At 43.2% G+C, this 24,226-nt stretch overlaps 1 protein-coding gene across 2 annotated transcripts; it reads right to left on the reverse strand.

Moving 5' to 3' along the window:
- Positions 1–15,829: 15,829 nt before the first annotated feature.
- On the reverse strand, positions 15,830–24,129 carry LOC308058620 (uncharacterized protein C3orf38). Of its 2 annotated transcripts, none has more exons than XM_080374668.1 (3): positions 23,816–24,129; positions 21,641–21,861; positions 15,830–18,486 (listed from the first exon to the last, which is right to left on the reverse strand). In XM_080374668.1, exons 1-3 carry the CDS (start codon positions 23,946–23,948, stop codon positions 17,920–17,922), a joined length of 921 nt encoding a protein of 306 aa, XP_080230794.1. In that variant the 5' UTR covers positions 23,949–24,129; the 3' UTR covers positions 15,830–17,919. The 2 variants fall into 2 exon arrangements, with proteins under 2 accessions (XP_080230794.1, XP_080230795.1); XM_080374669.1 differs by lacking the exon at positions 23,816–24,129 and adding an exon at positions 22,849–23,346.
- Positions 24,130–24,226: the final 97 nt, after the last annotated feature.

Raw genomic sequence — 24,226 nt, forward strand, 5'->3', positions numbered from 1 at the left:
AGCCCAGCTCAGCCTTCCACCTTCCTTCCCGTCAGCAGATAACCGGTATTCCTCACCCTTCTGGTTCCTCTGCACCCTACTCCCTTCACCCTGTCAGCCCAGGTAATCACCAGAGAGCTCCTTATCTCTGTGATGATCTCTGGAATTGCCTTTTATCTCCAACAGCTAATCGCTCTGCCCCTCACCTGCTAAGATCAGCTGCTTTTGTATTGGGAAAAAGAATAAAAAATGAACTCTGGGAATAATAAAGAGTTCAGAAAACTTTCAAGTTCAAAAACAAATAACGAAGGGAAGGAGAGAGGGAGAATTGCATGCTTCTTTTGATTAATTCCCTTTCTTCCCACCCCCAAAGACCGTGTGGTAAATAAAATGAAGTACAGCCCCGACAGACACAAACCTTGACTGTCTGTTTATAGACGGCGTGAGTGCCAATATTCCAGCGGGATTGTGCAAAACGAATCTGTCAGTGAATCAGAGCACATGTTACAGAGTGTGAAGGTACATGCTTCACATTAAAAACAAATCCTTCAGAATGTGCAGAATACCCAAAATCTACATCTGCCACACTAGTTATTTCTATTACGTTCTTAAAATTCATCCTGAATTTTATTTTCCACATCTTGGAAGCGTTAGATCTGCAAAGCAGTATTATAACTGCAGCTGTTGTGAAGTTCAGCTCTGAGTAAGTATGTAGCTGAATGTTGGCTGGAATTCTGATTTTTACCTCTGAATAATTTTCCAACCATCTTTTGGAAGCTACCCAGTTAGAGAAACCCATCACTTCTGCTACCACTTCTGCGATCACCAATACCTACCACATTTCAAGATGATCAGAAAATGCCATTTTTTCATGCTTGACTGTCCCCAGCTTCATCATCATCTTTCCTACTCTCCTCCTTCCAGTCCCTCAGCACTCAACCCCTGTGCTGCTGCTGCTACACTGCCATTACTTTGGCCCAAAATTCAATGGCATTGATGCCACAGCCATTAGAATTAATTACAAGGAGCAGAAAGAAGCCTAACATTGCCAGGCAAGTGACTAAATTATTTTGTTATATCCTTTGTCACCATTACCACCTACTGACAAAGGAAGCAGACTCGAGGAGTGTTTATGCTGTACAGCAATTTGCAGTGTAAATTAGGAGTAAGGTCTTTGATCATACCAGAACACAGTCATCTGCATTGCTAGGCAAACACAACACAAAAGAAACACGTTCAATTATAAGATATGGTTCAGTATCAGCTAATAACCCTATTGACTGATTTTTTTTCATAATGAGTAACAGCTATCTTATAGACAGTCACTTGCATTGGATTGCGGTTGCGGTTTGATTTTCAGTGTCATTTTTCAGACATGAGATTTTTATAAAAGCTTTCCTCACAACAAACCCCACACACTTTCTATCATCCTGATAGGATAGTGTCACAAGTTTGTATCTACAATTCAAAAATAAATTAAAATATTTAAAATTTTGTTAATCTGCATGAACATGAATGTAGGTTGGAGCACAGCAAAAGCCAAACCCCACGGCTGTTCAGAGCTACGGAACAAGCCAGTGTCACTCCCTCTGATCCCGTTTTTACTTGGAGGTAGAGGAGAAGACATCTGAGCATTTCTTCTCTGCTCCTACACATCAACAGAGCTGGAAACTATCACCTTCCTCTGGTTGGACTTGACTTTGCCAATTGAAATAGAACAAAGCATTTTAGCTCAGCACTCCTACTTTAGCTCAGCACTCCTAGCTCACAGCTCTTCCTACAGGACTTTGTCTGAAAAATAAATCTGTTTCCTTGGGAAAATATTCAACCCTTTCCCACCCTCCGGCTGGAGCTAACAGAACCAGCCAAAGGAATCAGCACAACTTTGCCAGCTTTGAGCTGTGTCTCTGCAGAGTGTTCGAAGTCCTGAAATGAAACAGATCCTAAGAAAATTTTTGAAAAGAAAAAAAGAAGAAAAAAAAAGAAAGGGGGTGGGGGGTGGGGGGTGGGGGGAAGAACCCACCCTCTAACTTGTTGCTATGGTTTCCAAATCTTGGCTCATATATCAATTAGAAAGTATGAAAAAAGCCACATGGAAGGAAGTGCTGGAAAATACTTTTCCCTGACTTCTCAAAATCAAGGTCCCTAGTGCTTACTAAAGTTTTTTATTATATTTTTACATTACTGCATTTTCTCCCCAGCTGTATGTTGCAAGCTGAGAGACCTCCCTTGCCCCTGCAGTTCCCCGGGGGTCAGAGCAGAGGGAACCATTCCCTCGCTGTCAGGCCTACAGTGGGTCATGGTCCACTCACAATTATGTTCCCACTTTGTTTCCTTCAAGAAAGAGTGATCAACACCCTGACCAAGCAGCCTGCTTCCAAGTTTCCTTCATACTCCAGCATCACCAGGAAAGCACACAGGGATTGCTCCAACGTGCTTTCTCCTGCTACAGCAGCCTGGGAAGGACTCCCTGCAGCAGCTATTGGCAGAGTATGTTTGTACGTTTGCATGTCAAAGCCTGTTGATACCTTCAGGACAGCCTTTAGCAGTTCTCCCCTACGCACACACCAGGGACTCAAAGGAAAGGCGCCTAGTTCGCGCTGCGACGTTGCTTTCCTGGCTGTGCCTTCCTGCGTTAAGGCATTACCTGCACACGCAGTAATCATGTTAGATGAATACTGCAATTACAAGTATATAAATGTCTCTGTACTGCCCAGGTCGCGTTAAGTCAGGTTCACTCCAGCATTCAAACGTGTTTGTCAGATCAACAGATATCCTGCACAAAGTGGCTTCACCTTAGTGAGAAAGGTCTTGCAGAACCATCACGGATGCTGTGAGAGTGTTCCCTGCCCTGGGTGCATACAGAAGACATACCTGCTGCTGAAGGACAGGAACGGAGGGGTTGGTTTGCTGTCAGATCCACCCATCAAGGAAATACAGAGGTCGCAGTGCTGTCAGAGATGTATCATCGACCCCAAGAAAAAGGTCAGGCAAGGAGTTGTGTGAATAACTCTTCAGGGAGAGCAAAAAATTAGAAGAGGAAAGCGACATGATCAATGCAAAAAGCTATTTCAGTTGAGAAGAAAAAGGGTCACTTCTGTCTGAACATTAAATATGAGAACACATTCAGACACAACATTTGACTTAACAACGAAGACAGCAATCACCAGCGCTACTGCAAGAGACAACTTACTTCCAATTCTACTCAGGTTTTGTGATACACTTCTGGATTTAAAATGAAAAGAAGGAAAAAACCCAAACAACCCCCCCAAAAGAGCCAATAAGCTTGCAATATTCAGCCTGGCACTGTTCCTTGAGGGTATTGCCTGGTGTGCACTCAGCAGCTGAGGTACTCCACAGGGCACCAAAGGTAGAGGATAGGAGAGTGAGCAATATCCAAGTCAATAAGAAGACCAGAGTGCTGGCCACATATACATCCAAAGAAAAGAATGAACATGAGAAAATGAGAGTTTGAAATTAAAATGTACTAAATACCATAATGCAGGACCACAAAGTTCATTTGACAGCTTCCACCTGCAGAGATCAAACCACACCATGAAAAAATACTTACAAATAGAAATCCAATCTAGCAGTCATTCATTTTTGGCCTGGGATCTGAAGCTGTACTTTTCTGGCCCCATTTTAGTTCTGTTCAAAAACTATACTACAAAAAGTGTATCTCTACAGACAGTAGCAGACACTTTTGTACCTGGCAAGTCTACCTAACCTACTTAGGATTTGCCAGATTAAAAACAGACATTGAAGATTTGACACATGGCAAGCGATTCAAGTAACCACTGTCTCCCACAGAAAAAAAAAAAAAAAAAAAAGAAAAAGAAAAAAAAAACCCAACACTTCCTTTAGGTGACAGAATTTTTTGTTCAAATGGATCTGGGACAGATATGCAAGCCATTTTCTTACTGGAGTGAACTATGGTCTGCAGAGCAACAGAGGACTCTCCATGTTAATGATGCTGCACCAAGCACTCTGTGCACGGTGGGAGGAAGTGCAGAGCCATCTTCCCTCTCGAGGGAACAGAAAATTAACTGAAAGAAGCAGAAACTTTCTTTAAACCACCACTGGGACTGGGGAAAGGGGAATAACCTTCCAGGACTACTGTTTCTCTTTTGCACACTGAAAATGTTAGTGATTTGCCAACATGGAGTGTATTACTAGCTTGTGGGGACACACTGAGACCAGGAGGAATCTGTGCGAAGCAAAGAGCTCAGCATTTCAAGGTGAAAGGGTTAATCTCCTTTCGTAGCTAAATCTTTCTCTTGTGTTGAAGAGGACAAAAAAAACCCCACCACATAGTAAGGGAAACAACCTGGAAATGTATCTAGTATGCAAGTTAAAGTGGTGAGAGAAGATAATGAAAGTAAAAATAACTTCCTTTTAAGTCTATTCCCTGAATTTTAATGCTTTACTTGCTGTAAGCGGGTAGGAAAACACAAGGTTTATAATTCTCTCCAGCCTTCCACAGGGTGTATGAGGTCAAGGGAAGCGCGGGATGGGACAAAGCATGTGCTTTCTGATACAAAGCCCAGATTTAGGGCACTCCGTGTGCAAGTGAATTAGACACACACACACACATAGCTGTCCCCAAACACTGCCTAGGTAACAGCACCACCTCCGTCCAATTGCAACATGACATAGTTACTATTTCAGCTTCCAAATGCACAGAATGCTTCTGTCTTCCAGGAGATGAGAAATCACAGCCTATTTCTTTGTGCAGAAGGAACAAGTACGCTGCAAGCAAGCTGCAGGATGCTTTTGCTTAGAAACTTCCTAGACGGGGAGTCACACATCCAAGAAGCACATTTCAGGATAACCAGACACCTCTGCCCAGGGCTGTCGGAGGACAGGGTCTGTTCAAAGGAGCTGCAGAGCTGTCTCTTGTGTCACGGGACCACTGCAGGGAGTCATCTACAGACCAGTTTCCTCCTGTGGAACCTTTGATTACATGGAGCCCGCAACCAGATATTTTCCATGACAAGGTTTAAGAAAAATGTTATATACATCATACTTAGATGTGTCAGCTGGCTGCCAAAGTTTGTCAGCTATAGCTTGCAAGCATCCAACTTTCTTTGGGCTTGAATCAAAGACCTCTGTTAATGTGTATAAAAACATTAGGGCAAACACGGTGTTCGCACTCACGGTGCAAAATTGCTTGTGGTTGGTTTTCCCTGATGCAAAAGCAGTGTTTGACTAAAAATACCCTGTTAAAGCATTCTACGAACTAATTGTTTGTCACCGCTCGGTACACCAGTGACACTGCTTATGCATACAGGTCCGTGTTACCAGCCAGCTGTAAATGGGTGCCACGCTGGGCTGGAGCGGGTGCTGTCTGTCAGCAGCTTTCCTCTCACTTGTGCTGCAGCCTGGCATCCTGTGCTCCCACAGTAAAACCTGCCAGATTCATAAAATAATCCCAGTTCGGGTCATTAATATGGAGGACCCACCAGCACTGAATTTCAGCTCTTCTGGGGAAGAATGTGCCCTTCTGTTCCTCTGAAAGCCCTTGTCCTCACTATTAACCCTTCACTGACTTCAACGTAAATTGTATATTATTCTCCTGCCCCCAGCAGAGTCCTTTCCCTTTACATCTGGGGAAAGCTGCTTTTGAAGACCACTGGGAAGTGACTTTATTATAGTAGCTGCAAAGTCCTATCCCCCATGGTAGCACTCAGTTATCTACCAGTTTCTGTTGCAGGCTCAGCAGCACCAACTTTTAATCTTGTTTTAATGCAGAAATAAGTGCACAGGCAGCCAGGGCAGGGGAACCCACGGCACCCCAGCTCAGACACATTCCAGAGAGCGGCAAGAGGCTGGCAAAACCCTGGAAGATGCAGGAGACCCGTGGAAGGAGACATTGCTGGGGACACAGCTGGAGATCCACTTGGAAGAAGGAGCTCCATGCCAAAGCGGGGCACAGCTCAGGGACCCCCGCTGGGGCAGGGGCAACCCTGAGGGACAGCAGCCAGCCCACACTGGGGTACAGACATCCTTGAGGGGCCGTGGCTCGCTGGCCACCCAACTCCAGGGCAGGAGCACTCCGAGGGACTGAGGATAACACACAGCAAAAGCAAGGGAAGGGGAGTCCAGGGAGATGTTTACTGAAGCTGATCCTGGGGAAGGGGGAGGAATGGGCTTTCCCTAAGTGGGTTTTCTTGTTTTTATTTTATTTCTTTCCAACCCTCAAATCAGCAATTAAAACTTTGTGTTAACTGGCACTAAACCCCGACACATAAAAATTCCTCAAGTCAAGACAGTTCTGCCCATGACTCATAATCCCAAATTAAATTTGCCCCTACCTTAGAAGGCTTCCACCTTATTTTATCCCATTGTATACAAATCTTTTGCAGAGGTGCTAGTCTAACACACACAAAGTATTAAACCACAATGTCAGGCATCAACAAGGTAGATGTGTAAAAGTATTTCAGCTACACATTCCTTTACCATAGTGGTCAGTGGCTAAGATGCAACAGGTAAATTTGGTCCTTATAACCCCTCTAGCTGAGGCATGCAGCTCATGGTGAGGATGCACACGCCACCGTATCCCTTCGCAACAGGCCAGCACAGAGCTCATAGTTTGGGCACTGTCAGTCTGTCCCAGATGCCGTAACACATGCCACATGCGAAACTGAAAACTGAATCATAAATTGAAAATACTGACATCCTTTTATAGGGCCGTAACAACTATTTTTAATAGCAATGTTTAATATGTTTGCATCTCATAAACTGAAGTCTCTCATTTCAGAAAAAAATGGCCATTCATCTGAGCATTTCAGATGGACATCAGCTAGCACATAACTGAAGACAAAGTGTTTTTCTGTAGTAAACCTCCATAATGAAAACACCAGAGTAAAATCCTAAAGTTCAACGCAATACATCATGCTAATCTTCAGAATGGGATTTTCTCGCCACTAATCTTGTTAGAGCCAGGGCGCTGTGCAAATATATCTGAACTCGTAATTACTGAAGAGATATTAAAAGGATCGATTTATTTCAATAAAAAATGCAAACTTTGAGAAGAATTCATTAATACTCAAAATCCAGCCATGCAATAAATAATACTAATGAACTGAGAAAAAGGAATAGATGAACAAGTACTGACATGATGTCTTGTTCTTATTGCTGTTAAAGAAGAATTGACAATTACTCCATTTGAAATGTAATTCTAGTAAGGGAAATGCTAGAAAGAGAGAGAACGGCTTGTTAAAAAATACGTATGTGCATATATATACACATTTAAAAATGTATGATGATGGAAACTCATTTAATTTAGTCCTGAGGAGGCTATAATACCATTTCCAACACCCTTAAGCTGTGTTTACATTAGCAAACAGTGCTGTGCAACAGGAGCATGAAACAGCTGTTGCTGAGATGGTGCCAGCACACAAACTACACATATGTTGGGGGGGTTACTGCCAGCGAGCTCCAGGCGGATCCCGAGGACTGCCTGCCTCGCAGCGAGCAGGGTGCCTCAGCTGCAGGGCTGGAGGATCTCTCTAGTATGGTTTTGTCCAAAGGGAACTCTAAGTGCATGCTTCAAGGGCACTCTGTAATGTGAACCAGAACACATAGGCTGTGTACGGCAGCAAATAGGAAATTTTCTTCAAAAACAGCCTCCTGACTTGCACTACAGCGCTTCCTCCAGCAAAAGCACTCAGAACACTGTAGACGGTTCACTCTAGGACAAACCCACCTAGACACAGCAGAAACCTAAGTGCAGCGCTCACCCACGTTACCTAGATGATCCGATGACCATGAGGGGTATCTAAAACAGCCTTTTCGGTACCAATGGGCTGTGATAGCTGTCAAGACAGAATGTATAACCATGTTTTTCCATATGCTGGTGAGCTTCTGCAGTTTGCTAAGGGAAAAAAATTAAACACTTGGTTTGGTGTTTTGAAATTGTAATATGGCTTATTCAAACCGCGCACCTGGAGTTAGCCGGGCTGCTTCAATGGATACTCACAATAATTTTCTATAGGATTCCAGGGCAGACTGAGAAAAATTCCACCAACACCTGTACATTCACTGCTCCTGAATTTCACTGAAGGGAATTTCTGGTGCCTCAATTGTGATATGAAGAGCAGATTCATATCACGACGGGATCTGCACTGGCCACAGGACATGCTTCTTCACAGGAAATTAAAGCTTTGTATACTACAAGACCTGGTCGGCACGCTGTTATCTTTGGGGAGTAAGTCGAGAGAGAGAGGAAGGAGCTGGAAATGCCAACACGCAAAAGACATCTGTCACAATTAGGCCAATTGCCTATTATTATTTTTACTACAAGAGCTGTTTCTCCTCCCCATCCTATTTGTGTAGTTGAAAGGAGGCAGAGTACCTAACGCAGAGTATCTAGGTCTCCTCAAACAAGTCACAACACATCTGAGGACTGAAAATACCTGTCCAGAGTGCTGGGATACTGCGATCTCACTAGATAGGAGAGGCAAAGAAAACAAACGGAAAGTATAGAAGATGCATTAAAAGAAAGGGGAAAATACAAAGATTGAAAACTCTTCCCTGACACTTAACTAAGTGGAAAGAAGCATCTCCTCATTGTTCTCTATCTGCTGCATGCAAGTTTTACTCAATTCCCCAGTTCTTACAGGGGAGGAAGTGGGGAGTTACCATTCCCTGCTGCCACCTCTCCTGGTGGAGGAGCCCTAGTCTCTTCACTCATTCCTTGCCTGAAAGCTGCTCCTGCCCATCATTAGGGACAGTAACTACTCTTTTTTTTTTCCTTCTTCTGAGGTTCTCAGACACAAGCCACCAGGCTTGTTGCAGCCTTCAGCAGATCAGGAGGGAGAAAGCTGAGATAAAAGATGAGCCTCTCCTTCGTTCTGGTAAGTCATGGTCAATCGATTAAAAATCACCATTTCCTTTCTCTCAGTAGTCTCAAAAGTTGACAAGGCACAAAAACCTCTTTTAGGTGAGAAGCTTTGGCATTTACTGGTTTTAAAATGAGAGATTCTGGGTGGCATGTACACCATGTTACTCCCCTTGCCAATATGCTCTCAGAGTGCAGAGAAGAGGCGGGTGCACATGAATTACACGTCCCTTGCTCCTTCCAGCAGCCACCTGCCTCTTCCAGAGCAGGGTCCAACCAGACCAAAGAGCCGAATGGAGGAACCACCAGGCTGCACATCATTCCCCCTCTCCTTTCTAACTGCACAAACCTGCCTGGCAAGCTGCACAACTACCCTATACCAAAGCCAACTACAACTACAGCCGCTCTGACAGCTCATGACAGTTGGTGGCTTTCTGGATGCTTTTCACTGCAATTTTACTACTGAAGCCAGTACAGCTTGAGCCATTGCCTCTGCACGGAAATAAGATTATCACAAAAGCCTCTGCTTTGTTCTAATCCATGTGTCTAAAGAGCCCCTGTAAGGGCAATGACTACTAGCAACATGCCCAATAAGTTTTATACTTTTGTTTCTCTGTAAGTTTATCAAAGCAAGATAGGCAGCATCTTACTTATTATACTACTCTATGCAAAATGTGACAGGCTGGGCATGTCTAGCTTCTCTGCTCAAACATAATTTCTAATGCATTTAATTTGGCTGTTTCCTTGACTTTTGCAATAAGGGGGGTGGGGGGGGGGGTGGGGAAAGGGTGGTACACTTTGAACACAGCATGGCAGAAGGCTACAGACTCTCTGAATGAGGGCGATCCTCCTCTCGTTGGGCCTGAGGGGTGATTAACATTTGCAGGTACCAGCAATATTGAGGAACAGCAACTGCTGCTTCAAGATCTCAGCCACCTGAGCCAGGCATTCTGGGGAGAGGGGAAGGGAAAAAGAAAAAAAAAAAAAAAGAAAAAGAGAGAAGCAGATGCCAAAAGAAATGGATAATGCATTTGTTAACAAGTCAGCTGAACTTTTATTGCCTGGAAGCCGCCTTATCACCCTAATGTTTCCCCCTACAACAACAGGTTTCCTGAGTATCGCAGCCTGACATCACGGATGGGCTGAAATCCTTAAAACATCCTTCAGATCCTTATCAAGATCTGAGGGATAGCCTTCAGGCCTTCCTTCTGATCTAGGCAAGGGAGTCACTGGCAACTTCAGGCCATTTCTTTGCCAGCAACGAAAGGGATATAGCAGGCGCTTCTCCCCTGTCTCCAGAGCAATTCTGGAGTGCTTGTGCCTGCATCAGGGCACGGCTTAGCCAAGTGTGCGAGTCCAGGCAAGGGGTGCCTCTGCCACCAAAAGGCCACCCAGCCCAGCCTCTGGACCTCCTGCAGGCAGGCGTGACTATAGCCACGGCTATTGCCCCTACAGTTACACCAGGTCCTTCCTTTCTACTACAAAGAGCTGAAAATGACTTTAAAAAGGAAGGATTCCTTGGAATCGACTGGCATCATGGCGCATTCCGTGTTTACGTATGTGGCATACCGGCTAATTAACCTTTCCAGCGAGACCCTTAACTTCATGTCGGTCACAAACTGAAACTCAGCATCTCAGATTAAAGATTTTAAACGCTGCTGGAAATGTTGTCAGTATACATAAAATCCTGCTCTTTAATGTCTTCCCCTCCTGGATTAATGAGGCACTCCGGCAAGCACTGCTGTGGTCACAGCTATCAGTTGCCAGCTGCTCATCCTCCAGCCTTCCTGTGCATGGGCTCCTATGAATTGCCTTACTTACCCAATTTTTTAATCAGTCTTTACTGATGGGTGGACTAACTGAGTTTCTCTCTTTCCTGTCTCTGGCTGCTGTGGTCCCTGCTATTAGTAGTATCTGAATTGCCAGCTGCACTGTAGTCTCCCATCACTGCACAGAAGGTAGGAGAGCCCTACGTTCTGTGTTGGTGAGCATGTCAGACTCAAAACCAGAGCCTGACGGTTTGGGGTGAAATACATCTGGAAGAATAGTTGCTGACAGCAGTTCCTGTTAGTTCCAGGCTGGAGGAGAAACACTACACTTAATTTAGATTTTCTACTTTGTATCCTGAAAAAAATAAATCCGCAGTAAGTCTTCAACAACAAAATCCTTTCAACACTGAAGTACATCGCACAAGCTAAAAGCCGTATCCTATGATTTTTGCCCTCTTTACTGAAGGCCTGTATTTTTTTTACAGAACTTGATCACCTTGCAGAATTTAAGCTTCTCAAACACTTTTGGGGAAAAAGAGCAAGCTATAAAGATAGATAAAAGACTGCAAGAAACAGCAAGCGATGCAAAAAGAAGCAGAAGTGCCTTTCCTGCCGTAACAAAGACAATAGGGGGGGGGGGGGCGGGCAGGGCAAGCAGAACAATAAATGCTAAAGTTCATCACCCAAAACACCGTATTTAGCTGCTTATGTCACTCACGGTCTTGTAAGTGCTTCAACACTGAATTTCAAACATGAGCAGCATTAGAGGAAACCGCTAACAAGAATGTGGCATTACTTACCCATCTTTAGGCTCCACTCCAATAAATGTGTGACTCTTTAAAACCCATTTGTCGAAAAGTATGTGACACTTGTCCAAAATTACTGGGAATGAGAGAAGAATCAGTATTTCAAGCAAACATTCTTTTCCTCCAGTTCTTCATAGATAAGAGTTAAACCTGTTGAGCTCTCTCAGTTGAGTTTGAACAGAGATCAAGAATTTAGTCACAAGGTAAAAAATACATTGCAGCAGGTGACGCTTGAAGATTGATACAAGGAAACACAGCAGTTCCTAGTAGTGTCATGCTGGCAAAGTAGCTGCATTTGCACATTATATGTAATATTAGATCTTCACATGTAATAAAATACACAGAGAGGGTTAAGATACAGTACTCTGCAACGGTACAGTCTTGCTGCTGCAATCGCCTTCCACATTTTCTAACACTAGGATTTCTTCTGCTACCAGTTACTGCCTGGCATCACGCTGTACAATGAACTTACTCTACACATTCCGTCACCATCTTTAGATCTGTTGATCTCTTTAAACAATTATATCATTCATACTAAATCATGTTCAGCTACAGGCCCCAAAAAGCATTTGATTTACACAAATTATTTCAACTGCTAAAAAAAAAGTTAGCAAAGATTTTACAGAGTCAAACTCATACTATTTGAAAAGCATAAAAGCCATGTATAAGGTGTACCGCATTACGACAGTTTTCTACAGCCTCTTCTGAAAAAACATAGCACAAATATCTGTTGAAGACACAGCTGATTCTGCAAGCTCCTGCCTGCCCCCACCTCCTGCTGCAGGCTTGACTTCTGATCAGCAAAGCCAGTATGACCCCTGGCTGGAAGAAACGTCCTTAGCAGCATTTAGGGTCCGACATCCCATTAGCTTCCCATTTCAAAATAACACCTACTAATTAGGAGATCTGTATGCTTCTGAAGGCATCCAGACAGAATTAAAAACCTGCACTTTCATCGAGTGCTGAGCAGGGAAACTTTTAACATCTCTGTCCTGCCTGATTTCAGTTAAAACACATAAAGACGACTGTCGGCACTCCGCAGCCGCTGTGAGAAATGCTACTGCTTGCAAACACTTCAGGTGAGAAAATACCACAATTCCAAACACCGTTTTCCTCAAGCCAATGGTTTAACTGACGTGCGGAAATAGACTCTGTAACTCGAAAGTTATAAAGTAGGTATGTTTATTGCGCGCAGATGCACGGGGGATCGCTCCTCCACAAGCGTGCATGCCCGAAGGGACGAACCATCCCACATTTATACAATAAAACAAATGAATATTCAATTAACACCTATACATATTTGTTACCTAAACCTGCTTACTCTCACTTCGTATATTAATTAGTTTATCAGTCCTTTGCCTGGACTGTGGTGGTCTTGCAGGTTTGTAGGTGATTCATGTCCTTGTGACCATCTGATCTTCTCCAGCAAGAAGACTTAGTACTCCCTTCCTCTAGATAACGTTGGAATGTCTCTCATCCTTTTCTCATCCTTTTTATAAATAGCCCCTTTGTTAGAGGAAGAGGGGCAGGCGTCCCCTCAAAACTGTAGTTGTCTCCTCAGAGCTGTGTGCCTATGTGACCAGACACCGCACCCATGACCAGTCACCATACCCACATTCCTTGAGCAGACATATACAATCACAGTCGATGTCCATTGTCCCCATTTCACACTATTTCTCCATATCATAACAACAGAGCTCCTTCTGAGGCCACCACCAGAGGGTATTACAAGAAGTTTGTGAACTCGATACAAAGACCTGCAGCACCCAGCGTGTCCCCTTGCTCCATGGCTTGGCCGTCATGCACAGCCCGGTGCGGCTGGTGAGGCTCGGGCAGCACAGCCCCTAGGCACGGCCTTCACCGCCGCGCTGGGGCACCGGGGCAGCTCCGCCGCCAGTGCTCCCCCAACCCCGCAAACTTTCAGAGGCTATGTACCAGAAAGTTATACATAGCCGTGAGATTTCCTAGAACCAAATGTCTGGTCCACGTGTGCAGTCTCTCCAAGGGGTCATATGGGTCTCAGGTTGCTGCCATTCTTCTGTAACTTTTTTATCTTTATGGTCCTGCACACCTCTGGAAGGGGAGATTATCCAGGCACCTCCTTAACTCACAGCCATCAGGAGCCTCTTTTGTTCAGCCAGGTATCTAGTGCTCACGAGTTTCCTTGTTCTCCGGGTCTCCTTATCTCATGACCATCCCACAACCATCCCAGGAGCCTCTTTTGTTCAGGTAAGCATCTATGGTGCTTATGCATCTTCCTGGTTCTTGGGCCGTAACCCTTTCAAACCAATAAAGAGATGTGAAAAGGTCTTTCTGGCAGCAATGAAGAACCCACACCTTTTGAAACAGCAGGTGAAATCAGCATTAAGTTCAGGGAACTGGATGTAGGAAGCAAGAGTCCAGCTGACAGCGCACTTAATGGGACATTACCAAACGCTTAGAAAAACACACAGTGAAGTCTGCAAAGGCAATGCTCATCTACCTTTGCAATGTATGAGGGCAGAAAACAGAAAATATTTTGATGAAGTCTAGTCATCAGCCTTAAGATTGCCTCCTCAGATTGCTAAGCAAGCAGAACACAGGTGAAGAATCTTAGGCACCTTTTACAAATTCCTAAATACGCTTCAAGATTTAATTCCACAGGGGAAGCCAGCATCCAAAGAAAACATGTTTCTTTCATTATTGTTACAAGTTTGGTAAAGAACGTGCAGTTGAGCACTGCAGGATATTCAGACCCCAGACACAAGTCAGAACTCGTTTAGTGCTCTGTGTCAGGTCTCCTTGTGATCACTTTTCTGCATAAGCAGAGCAAGTGCAGCCGAAGCCCCAGCACAGCCTGCGGGGAGGTAGCTGGCCTAGCGGACCGCGGAGGTTCTGCTCACACGCTGCTTTAAGACATCAGGCTTCCTACTTCAGAGTCAAAAAAATTAAATCCATCTGGTGTGGCTGATTAGAACAGACGTCACTATTTCCACTGTTCAACATTTATACAATTCAGAAAGTCCTGTCTGCTTTGTTGCAAGTCAGTATTTTGCTTACGATCCAATTACTTTCCAGAAATAGATGTAGAAAATATACATCTAACATTTCAGCTTAAGTAGTAGTGATATATGTAAGAAATTGTTAGCGAAAATACCTGTCTTGAGCCTTGATTGAATAGTGATAGAGGAAAATTGATGAAAACAGTTTTAAAGTTTGTTGTTTTGTTTTATTTTAACGTCCTAAATGCAACTAAAAGGACATTGCTTCCAAAGGTAACCCAGCTAGAAGTTACTTCAGCTCCCAACAGCAGCATCTAGAGGCAGTGATGAAACCACTTCCATAAACATTTCAAGTTTTTTGGCTGTACTCCATTTTAAAAAGTCCTAACTTTTTTCTTAAAGCCAAGGTTAAGCTAAAAATACCTTCTAAAACTTACCCTGCCATTAGTCGTTTTTTACTCTTAAAAAAAATAAATAATTGTGCACGACAAGTGGTTTGAAAATTGAACTCTGAACTCCCCATAAGGATACTTATTATAAACAATAATCAGAACAGCAGAAAACCATCTGTGATATCCTGTGGTTTGGTACCACAGCTACAACCTCACAACTCTCACGGGGCACGAAACGGACACGCTTCTACACAGATGAAACGTCAAGGAGCAGAGGCACCGCCGCTCCTCTGCCTCTACCACAACCTGACGGCAAATGGGTCAGCCTGTGCCGGCTGGGCAGCAGCTTTCCAAACCCAGCTCGGCCTCCTTGCGAGATGAAGAGCCTGAAGAACCAGTATAAAATGGGAATCCTTTTCTTCCAAGTGGAAATCCAACGCATTTAGAAGGCATGAACATGCTTTGAAAGCAGGCATGCAGGCCTGGGAGAAAAACAGGAAGGTGGTGTACCACAGGGTGAAAAGCCATAGCAGTTATTAACCCCAAAACCCTCGTTACCCAACATCAGCTGCCTATCAGTGCCTACCAAATATTCGGGTGGTGAGATAGTGAGAAGATACTGAGCGAGGAGCAGGCAGATACTCAGCGAGGAGCAGATACTGTACCATTCCTGCACTTTGCAGCAGCAGCCTGCGATCACTGCTGCTCCCCAGCAGCCATCAACTGCTGATAGCAGCTGCGACTTGGTAACTACAACTTGAAGTAACTCCTAAGTACGTGTCAAAATCAGTTGCTGCAAAAATCAGTAATCATTCAGCAGCTAGAGAGCACAGGCTAATGTACGCAGATTCCTAACAGCCTGATGGACAATGTAAGAGCAGCAACTGCATCAACAGGTCATTAGTAAATCATACAGCACCTACTCCACTCTGCAACAGATTAGCGATTTACACGGAGGTCACAAGGCTATGACAATTAAACATTTTCTTGCATATTTTGTGCAGGAGAACTGAAGGAGTAAGGACAACTTCATTAGGTACCAGCCTTAGTAAAAAGCAGATTTACAACAACGCTCATTTTATTCAGTATTTTGAGGTTATCAAGCATAAACATTTAAAATGTTAGAATTAACAAAGACTGCTACTTGATCACTTTCTTAATCCCACAGAAATTCAGGTTATCACCAAAAAAAGCAAAGTCTCACTTCTGCTCCTCAAGCTGATGCTAGCATTTGTGCGTGCAGCCTTCTTACAGAGCTGATCAGCCTGAAGGGTCTGGAGAATGAGTGAGTTTTCACTGGGATCAGCCCCCGCTCCCGCTAGCTAAGAGTCAGCACAAGCACCAATGCTGACACAGGGACACAGCAGGGACACTACCCGAGCTGAGGAAGGGGACCACCCACAGTGCATCACCTTAAAGCAGTAATGAAAACTACACCCTCAGCCAGGTTCATATTTAACACAGTGACTGAAGTAACAGCTACACTGCTAGTTACAAAGTACAGTTCTGCACAGGACAAAATATTTAGTTGACTCACAGACTGCCACTCTGAATGTTGAAAAGGCACCCATTTAAGGCCGTTAGGTCGGCTTTTGTCCTCACCTGAAAAGCAATGCAATTCTCAGCGGCATGGGGAAACTACTTCTTCTAATTTTTAAATTCAGGTTCATTTTTGTTCATTATACACCAGCAGCTGAAGAAGGAACAACTCAACTGTTTATTGGGAAAGAACATTCCAACACAGTATTTGAACTTTTGCTTAGAAAATAAATTATTCCAACAACTTTTGAAGAGAACTCAAGATTCAGACTCTTAATAAAAATCAGTTTTGTCCATACCTGAATCTTTTTGTTTCCCCTCACCCACCCATACTTTTACCATTTGTCATCTTTGGCAAACATGGGAACAGTTCTTTTGGTTTTGATATGTTGCAGGGAATGTTTCCATTTTCACAGATTGTATTGGTGAAGCCACAAAATTAAAACAAAACTCACAAACAATCCAAGCAAGCTGCAGAAAATGTTTTCATCTCATTTCACCTCTACTCCTTTATAAATTAAATTTAAAAAAGTAAAAAGAATGCAAGTTCTACAAGGGCAATAGTTTCAGTTACTAATTAGTAAACACATAACTTATTTAATAAATATCACCTGTGGTTGCTCCTGCCCAGCGTTAACAAACTGACTTCTAGTCAGTGTAATAAAGCAGCTCAGAGAGGTAAAATTCTTATTTTTAGAAAACATACAAAACCCACTACTGTAAGACAGTACCTACTGTAATACAGTACTTACAAGTTGTAAGCATATACAAAATAATTATCAAAGCAATTGGTTCGTACACTGCTGCTGCAAGTCATGAAATCAACTACTTGCTCACAGAGAGCCAGTGCTAGAAATGGATGCCTGGGCAACCACCTTTAATTTGTCTGCTCAGGACATAGAACAGCGAGTTTCTCTGTATTCATTACGAATTTTGAGCCATAAGGTAAAAGGAAAGGAAACTATTGACCAAAAGGAGGAAAAAACCCCAAAACATGAACACCGTTAAGTTCCCTGCATTGTCCCATTGATCTATTTCTACTGTTCAGTGATGGAACCACATTTAGAACACCCATGGCAGCAGTCTCCATTCACATTATTTTGTCTGTTCTCTCCAAAAACACCTAAAGCAGCAGATGGCTTTCTGGGGACATAGATGCCCGTTTGGACGCTCAGCACTCCCAATTTCCAAAAGCCAGATGCAATGACTTCCTGTCACAACTCAGATAAGAGTTTAAACTGGTTGACCTGAAGAGAAGCAACTTACAGATTCTGAATCCCAAGTCTTCTAGTTCATTACATACTGCTGCCAACCCATATTTAACTGTAACCATGTTTTGTAACCAAGAACAATTGAAGTAACTCTACTCCTAACAGTACAAAATCTGAAGTAATACTCTCAAATACTTCTTAGCTCTTGGAAAGGTGCCCAAAATCACCTGTGTGCCCAAAAAACTATCACCTGATGCTGTATGCACCACCAGTCACTTTAGACTCCGTATCTCAGTTGTCATCCAGCAAATCTGACTCAAAAAAAAGAGACATCATCACATGGCTGCAACCATCCCTCCCTCAGCCAGTCACTCAGTTATGAAAAAATTGCTCAGAATTTCTAAGGTTCAAACACAGTCAGTTCTTTCCCGTCATACAACTCTTGCAGTTGGTTTGCCTCATATTTTATGGAAGGTTTTTCAGTTTGCATCCCAGGCTCCAGAGCGTTCTGTCCAACTATTTTAAGATTCACAACTTTTATTTTCCAAGTATTCTCCATAATGGGACAGCTAATCAGTCCAAAAATTTGTTCAAAGATGCCCAAACAAACATTGTCTCTATGAACCGTGCCAGCCACCGCTACCAGCACTAACCCATGCCGAGACATGGCACATTTCAGTCCATTGCCGTGCAAATTAGGGTTGAATAGAAGACATTCTTCTTTAACCAAGGAGAGCAGACGAAGGCTCACCATTTCCGCACCAACATATTCTTCCCTGTTTTTTTCTAATGTGTTGTAACAGAACTTCATTTTGGCATCCTCCCAAAAATGCTGTGGTCCCCATCTTCCTTCAGATTTTACTCCCAAGGGATGTTGAGAATTCAGGATTTCAAAGAACCATTGACAGAATTCTTCTCCTAGATCATGAATGTCATCTTCTGGTAACTTTCGTCTCTCTCCGTGACTCTGCAATCAAGCACATTTTTTTCTTAGAACTATTTAGCCTGAACATACCAGACTACCACTTAGAACACCCCTACCACTTAGAACACCACCAAATCATGTAAATACTTATTTCAAGCATTTTAAGCCTTCTTCAAGTGCTCTGAAGTCAGTGTGCCTCAAGAAAAACAACGAAGTAAAATCTCATTTATTTTTAAGATCATAATTATCTTACCTAGAGAATCAGGATAGGTTCTTTGAATTACAGTTAGAATAGTCCTTCAGTTTTGTCTCTGTCTACAATTTATAAACAAAGAGGAAAATCCTGTTTCTACTTAGAAAGGGCAGGGAAAGGATTTTTGAACAACTTCCCTGAGACCAGGATTCTCTGAGACACAAAACTTCTGCTGAGTAAAAAGCACCTGGGTTAGTAACTTTTCACTCCCCTTTACATTTCCAGAAGGTTACAGAAAAACAAAAAGGATACAGACCCAACCTGAAAAGCTAATCCCATGTTAGAGAAGAGCTACTTCTCTAATTGTGCAACTGATCAGTTAAACTGAGATAATATGACACTGGGATTCGAGGGCTGCAGGGCTTTTCACATAGCAACATAGGCTTAGCCTGGAAATAAAGGCAAGTCCATTCAGCCTGTCATAAAATCCTTCCTTCAGACTGTCACAAAGTCTTTTGTTCAACACTGAATTTGCTGAGAAATTATTTTTAAGTAGCGAGACACAGTAAACATTGCTAGCAGACAGCCAAACCTTCAAAGAATATTTTGAAAAGTCTCAAAGATTCCTTAGAAGCCTTAGAGAAGAATGGGCCAGTGAAAGAAAGCATGAAACCATCCAAAACACGTTTTCCACTAGTTCCCCATAGGTTATGGACAAGCCACTTGTGCCCTTTTTTTCCTTGTTTTACAGAAAATGACACACACATGCTCCTAAAACACATCTAAAATGCAGGGGGATAAGAAACACTTCAAAATAATATTTAAGTTTAATGATGGATTGCTGAGACTGACAACAGAGTGGTGGGTATGAAGTTTTGAAGCCCAATTCACAGTTAAGTGGCAAAAGCAACTACCAGTGAGGAACCAAGGGTCATGTTATTAAAACCACATCAGCAGAGGGTGACAAACCACTCCCAACTGTTGTATTGCTAAATATGTACTGCAACAAAGTAAGCAGTAAGATTTTTTTAGACACTATTATGGGACAAACTAAGAAATCTGTTCCTTGCAGCTGGAATTCTTGGTCTGTCTACAACTATGTGTAGAAGAACAGCAAAGTTTAAGCACAAGCATTTAGGAAACAAGTTGCATAGCAATTAGATATTTAAGACAGGTTTTAAAGTGGATTATAAAAAACACAATTGGTTTAGAGGGCACTACTTAATAAAGGAAGTGTCACTGTAAAAGGCAACAATCAGGTGCTCAGGTAACAGTCCTGTGAGCCTATTTAATTGGCACATACGGAGTTTGTTTATCATCTGCTTTCTCTTGCAATAGGTAAGATTTTTTTACTTAAGAAAAATCACCCAAACTTTCCAATGTAAAGATACATGACCACCAACTGTAAGGCGCCACATTTTTTGAACGAGAACTAAACGTACAGTTACTTTGCAGGGCTTCTCAAAATTTGCAACTTGACAGCAAGACTTTGAGAAGTAAACCAAATGTCAAGTTTTCTAACACCAAAGTCTAGTAAGTATTAAATTAAGTATGTTTTAAGTAGGTATTAAGTAATTAATTATTAAAAGTTTTGAGATTTCTATATAGAAATGTTGCATTTGTTTCATAATAAACCGTAATTAATTTCTAATTCTGTTACATAGGTTCATGTTACCTGTTTCATCAAAATGGTGAGGGCCAGAAGAATTAAGAAAAAACAAAGGCAAAGAAAAACGTATATGATAAATAAGCTAGCTGAATTTCTCATTCTTTGTGAACGTGCTTTAAGTACTTTGGAGAATTTAATTTACCTTCAGTCATAAAACTTCACTATGGAGTAATACTTCGGAAGACTTCTTGCAAGAGCAAAATTCTTTTTTCCCCCCAATGTACACACGCAAAAAAACTGTATTGAAAACAATTCTCAGCTAAATCATCGTTCTCATGCAGAAATCCCCGTGAGAACGAGCTCAGTGCAACAGGTTATCAGCAGCTACAGAGCTCTAACAGCCCAGCTGGTGGGGCTGTTGCCCATTAGGTCTCTGAAGTACAGCACTTGAAAGAGCAAGGTGGCTACTGACACGGTAAAAGATCCAAGACAAATAAACCACTGAAAGTTCATTACACCGCGAGGATTTGCTAAATGTCAAAATTCTGAACTTCAAAAACCTGTAATTGCCTCAACACATTAAGTTACACCGTATTATGTGTTACTATTATCAAGGGGGGGGAAAAGAATACATGGACCTGGCACTGCTACACACTTTACATTTCAATGATATAAAAATATGCTAAAATCCGTTCTGCACTCTAACTGCAAGAGGTAATAAGGAAAACAGCTTACAGAGAGTACGCTACTCTCTAGAAGTAGATGTCTAGCAGTAGATCAAGGCCACTTACAAAAAGGCAGTTTTCTCTCCATTCCCTCCCTCCCCCACAACATTTTAGACCAGAGCCCAAAAGATGTTTCTGCCCTACGAGCTACTATCAACAGCGTCTCTTTGTTCTGCTCTACCCGTGCTATTGCTAGTGCCTGGTGTGGCTGGAGGATGACTGGAATTCTACACCAAAAGTTTAAGAAGATTCACCACATTAAAAAAAAATGACAAGGGGTGATGCAGGGTTTCTGTACCATTAATACTGGTTTTAGTTGTCCTTGAATCCACAGGATTATTTGTGAATACCCTCTACTTTAGCTTAAAGTACAACTTCAAAATTAAAAGCACGGAGAAGACCCCATACATTAGAGTTCAAATGCACTAACACACTTGGCAAAACAGAACAAAAGACCATGCTCTGCAGGTGATACGTTGGCACGGACACCTTTAAATGATTAATTAAACAAACAAACCCCAAAACAATACAAACCGAGTTAAAGAGATTCAGAACGTCCCTAAATACAGGTGAAGAGCCACATTTTGGATGTACATTAGAATGTTAACACTGGTTATCCTGCAAAAGAAACGCTAAACATCCTCAAGTCTTTCAGAAAGCAGCGCTCACCTCTGCGTGTGGTTTTCTCTCCCTTGACTCTGAGGCACATGTTGTGAGCTGCCCGCTCCAGTACTGCTTTACACGATCAATAAGTACGTGTTTGTCAGAGGAAGGAGACACTGGAATTCCTTGTGCTGCCAAATACTTAAAAATTATTTCTCGGTAAACTTTTCTACGTTTCAAAAGTTCTTCTACACTTTGGCTATAAACCAAGACGGCATGAATGGCTTCTGCAAGTAAAGAAAAATTTGAGTTAGCAGTTGCTTCCCTCGTGATCAAAACCCAAACCTATGCCATTTCTTAAACTCCTGACCAGAACCTCCAAACACAGTACAAGACAAGCTTAAAAGAAATGCAAATACTTAAAAGTTTGTTTGTAAATTGAAATCTGACTTAATCATATTAAACACAGAAGATACCCAAAGACTTGGGAACATGTTTAAAAAACTATGCTGTTTTTGCTGAAGAGTTTACTATCTTGTAATCCCTACTTCCAGTACAGATGACTACTTGGAACTTATTATGTATTTTTTGAACTTGATGAAAATGATGCAACTTTTTTTTCTTTCAAATAAAATTACTAACATTCTTCAAGCACTTTCAAGCTGTTTAGAAACTTCAAATGCTTCAAGAAGTATAAAGATTCTTGCACATAATGCATTTCAGCTATACTTCCTGAGATACAGCCAGCCTTAACTCCAAAATAAGTTCATTTAACAGGAAACCATCTAGGGCTTCCTGCTTCGTGTCACCATACAGCACCTTCACTTAGCAAAAGCTGAGCTTGGTTTAATTCCCCATTTGAAATGCTCTGGGATATTCCAAAAGAAGCTATCCACCTGTCTTCTTGGAAGCAAGATTACACAGAGGAAGAAGAACCAGACACATCTTTTATGGTTCTTCTGAATATGGAATGTGAACCTTAAGGTCTAGATCAAATGGGTAGTTCGCATGGTTTGGTCAGAGAACACACTGTTATTTTGAATTATATGTAAGTTTTCAAATGTTTCCTGTGAACAGAAAACTGACAGAAATACAGCAGGGAGGTAACTGAGGTAATCTCTGATTCCTCGTATGTTGAACGAGAATTCTAGCACCAGAAGCTCGCTGTTCTGCAGACCATACGCCGTAGCTTGTGCAAGTGAGGTTCCATCTAGCTTCCCAAACACCGACAGAAATGGAGTTACACCTGTTTTATTTCCCAGTAACAGAATTACCAGTCCCAGGCTCATAAGAAAACACCATGTGTTGTAGCACAGCAACAGTACATTGAAATGTAACGTTCCAAAAAAAAATCAGCTATAAGGCTCCGTGACAAAATTAGAAAACATGACAAAATTAAATTCATTTTTAAGGTACTTGTGGTAGCCAGTTTTCACCTGAGCTGAGGCTAGGTACTTAACATGTTACCAATAAAACCTGTACGTTTAAACAAGAGACTAAAAGCTGAAGTAAAAAAAAAAATATAAATAACACCTTTCAATTTAAGTTACAACCACTGCCAAAAATAGGTCAAAAAAGGAAGAAAAATACAGGCATAAGCCCTTTTTAAGAGATGTGTTTGACAAATCTTATGGATCTGAGTTATATCACATGAAACTTATCCAAGGCTTCTGAACGACTATATTTCAGGACAATATACCGAGTAGCCTCAAGTAACTCACACAATATCTTTCTGAAACAAATCTCAACATCTACAAAATCTCAGGGGGTGGTCACACCTGAAAGTGCTCTGTTCTACAAAGAAATACGTTCAGTGTTAGACTTCTTTCTTTCAAAACGTGAAAGCAAATGTTATTAGCACAAATGGCAAGAGACACTTGAGTTTCCAATACGTTTCTCAATACCGGCAGGGCAAAGAGCAGCGGCACAGCAGCGCTGGAAGCTCACCGTGGGGTGGTGGTAGGGGGGTCTAAAAGAGAAAAACAAATCCTGGAGGCCTACAAATGCGCTACGAGCCGCTCGCTGCCGCAAGCTCCTCGGCCAACACAAACCGCAAGCTCTCCGCGGGCAAAGCCGGGCGCCGCTCGGGGCGGGCAGGCCCACCGGGGGCCACCACCCCGCAACGGGCAGCCTCGGCGGGGCAGGGCGAGAGGGCCGGGAGACCCGCGGGCAGCCCAGCTCCCCCAGGCCGGGGGGCGGCCGGGCCCGCCGCAGGAGCCCGCGTTCCCGGCCCGGGCGCACCTTGGCGGCTCTCCGGGTGCACCAGGCGGTTGGTGACGGTGTCCGTCAGCGCGATCAGCTCCGCCGTCTCCAGAAACTCCAGCAGCTCACGGCAGCCGGCTTGCTCCTTCTCGCTCAGCCCCAGCGACGCCATGGCCGGCCCCGGCCCGGCGGAACCGAAGCCGCCGCTGCTTCTCCAGCCGAAGCGCGTAGCAACGGCGGGTTCCGGTACGGCGCCCTACGCGGTCCGCGGCGCCGCGGTCGGCGGGCGCCGGGTGGCAAGAGAGGCTGGCGCGGAGGTTCCGGCCGGAACTGGAGTGAAGGGCGCGGGGCCGGGCTGGTTCCCCCCGGCCCTCAGGGGAAGCCTTGCTCCGGCCCTGAAGGAGACGTTCCCCTGGCCGTGAGGGGAAACCTCCCCACGGCCCTGAGGGA

This window comes from Falco punctatus (assembly GCF_963210335.1).
Source record: "Falco punctatus genome assembly, chromosome: 2".
Lineage (NCBI taxonomy): Eukaryota > Metazoa > Chordata > Aves > Falconiformes > Falconidae > Falco > Falco punctatus.

Coding starts and splice junctions, on each gene's coding strand:
- LOC308058620 (XM_080374668.1), bottom strand. CDS start 23,948: ATGGCGTCGCTGGGGCTGAGCGAGAAGGAGCAAGCCGGCTGCCGTGAG. Junction 21,862..23,815: donor GCACCCGGAGAGCCGCCAAG/GTGCGCCCGGGC, acceptor CTTTACTTGCAG/AAGCCATTCATGCCGTCTTG. Junction 18,487..21,640: donor AGAGAAAACCACACGCAGAG/GTGAGCGCTGCT, acceptor GCTTGATTGCAG/AGTCACGGAGAGAGACGAAA.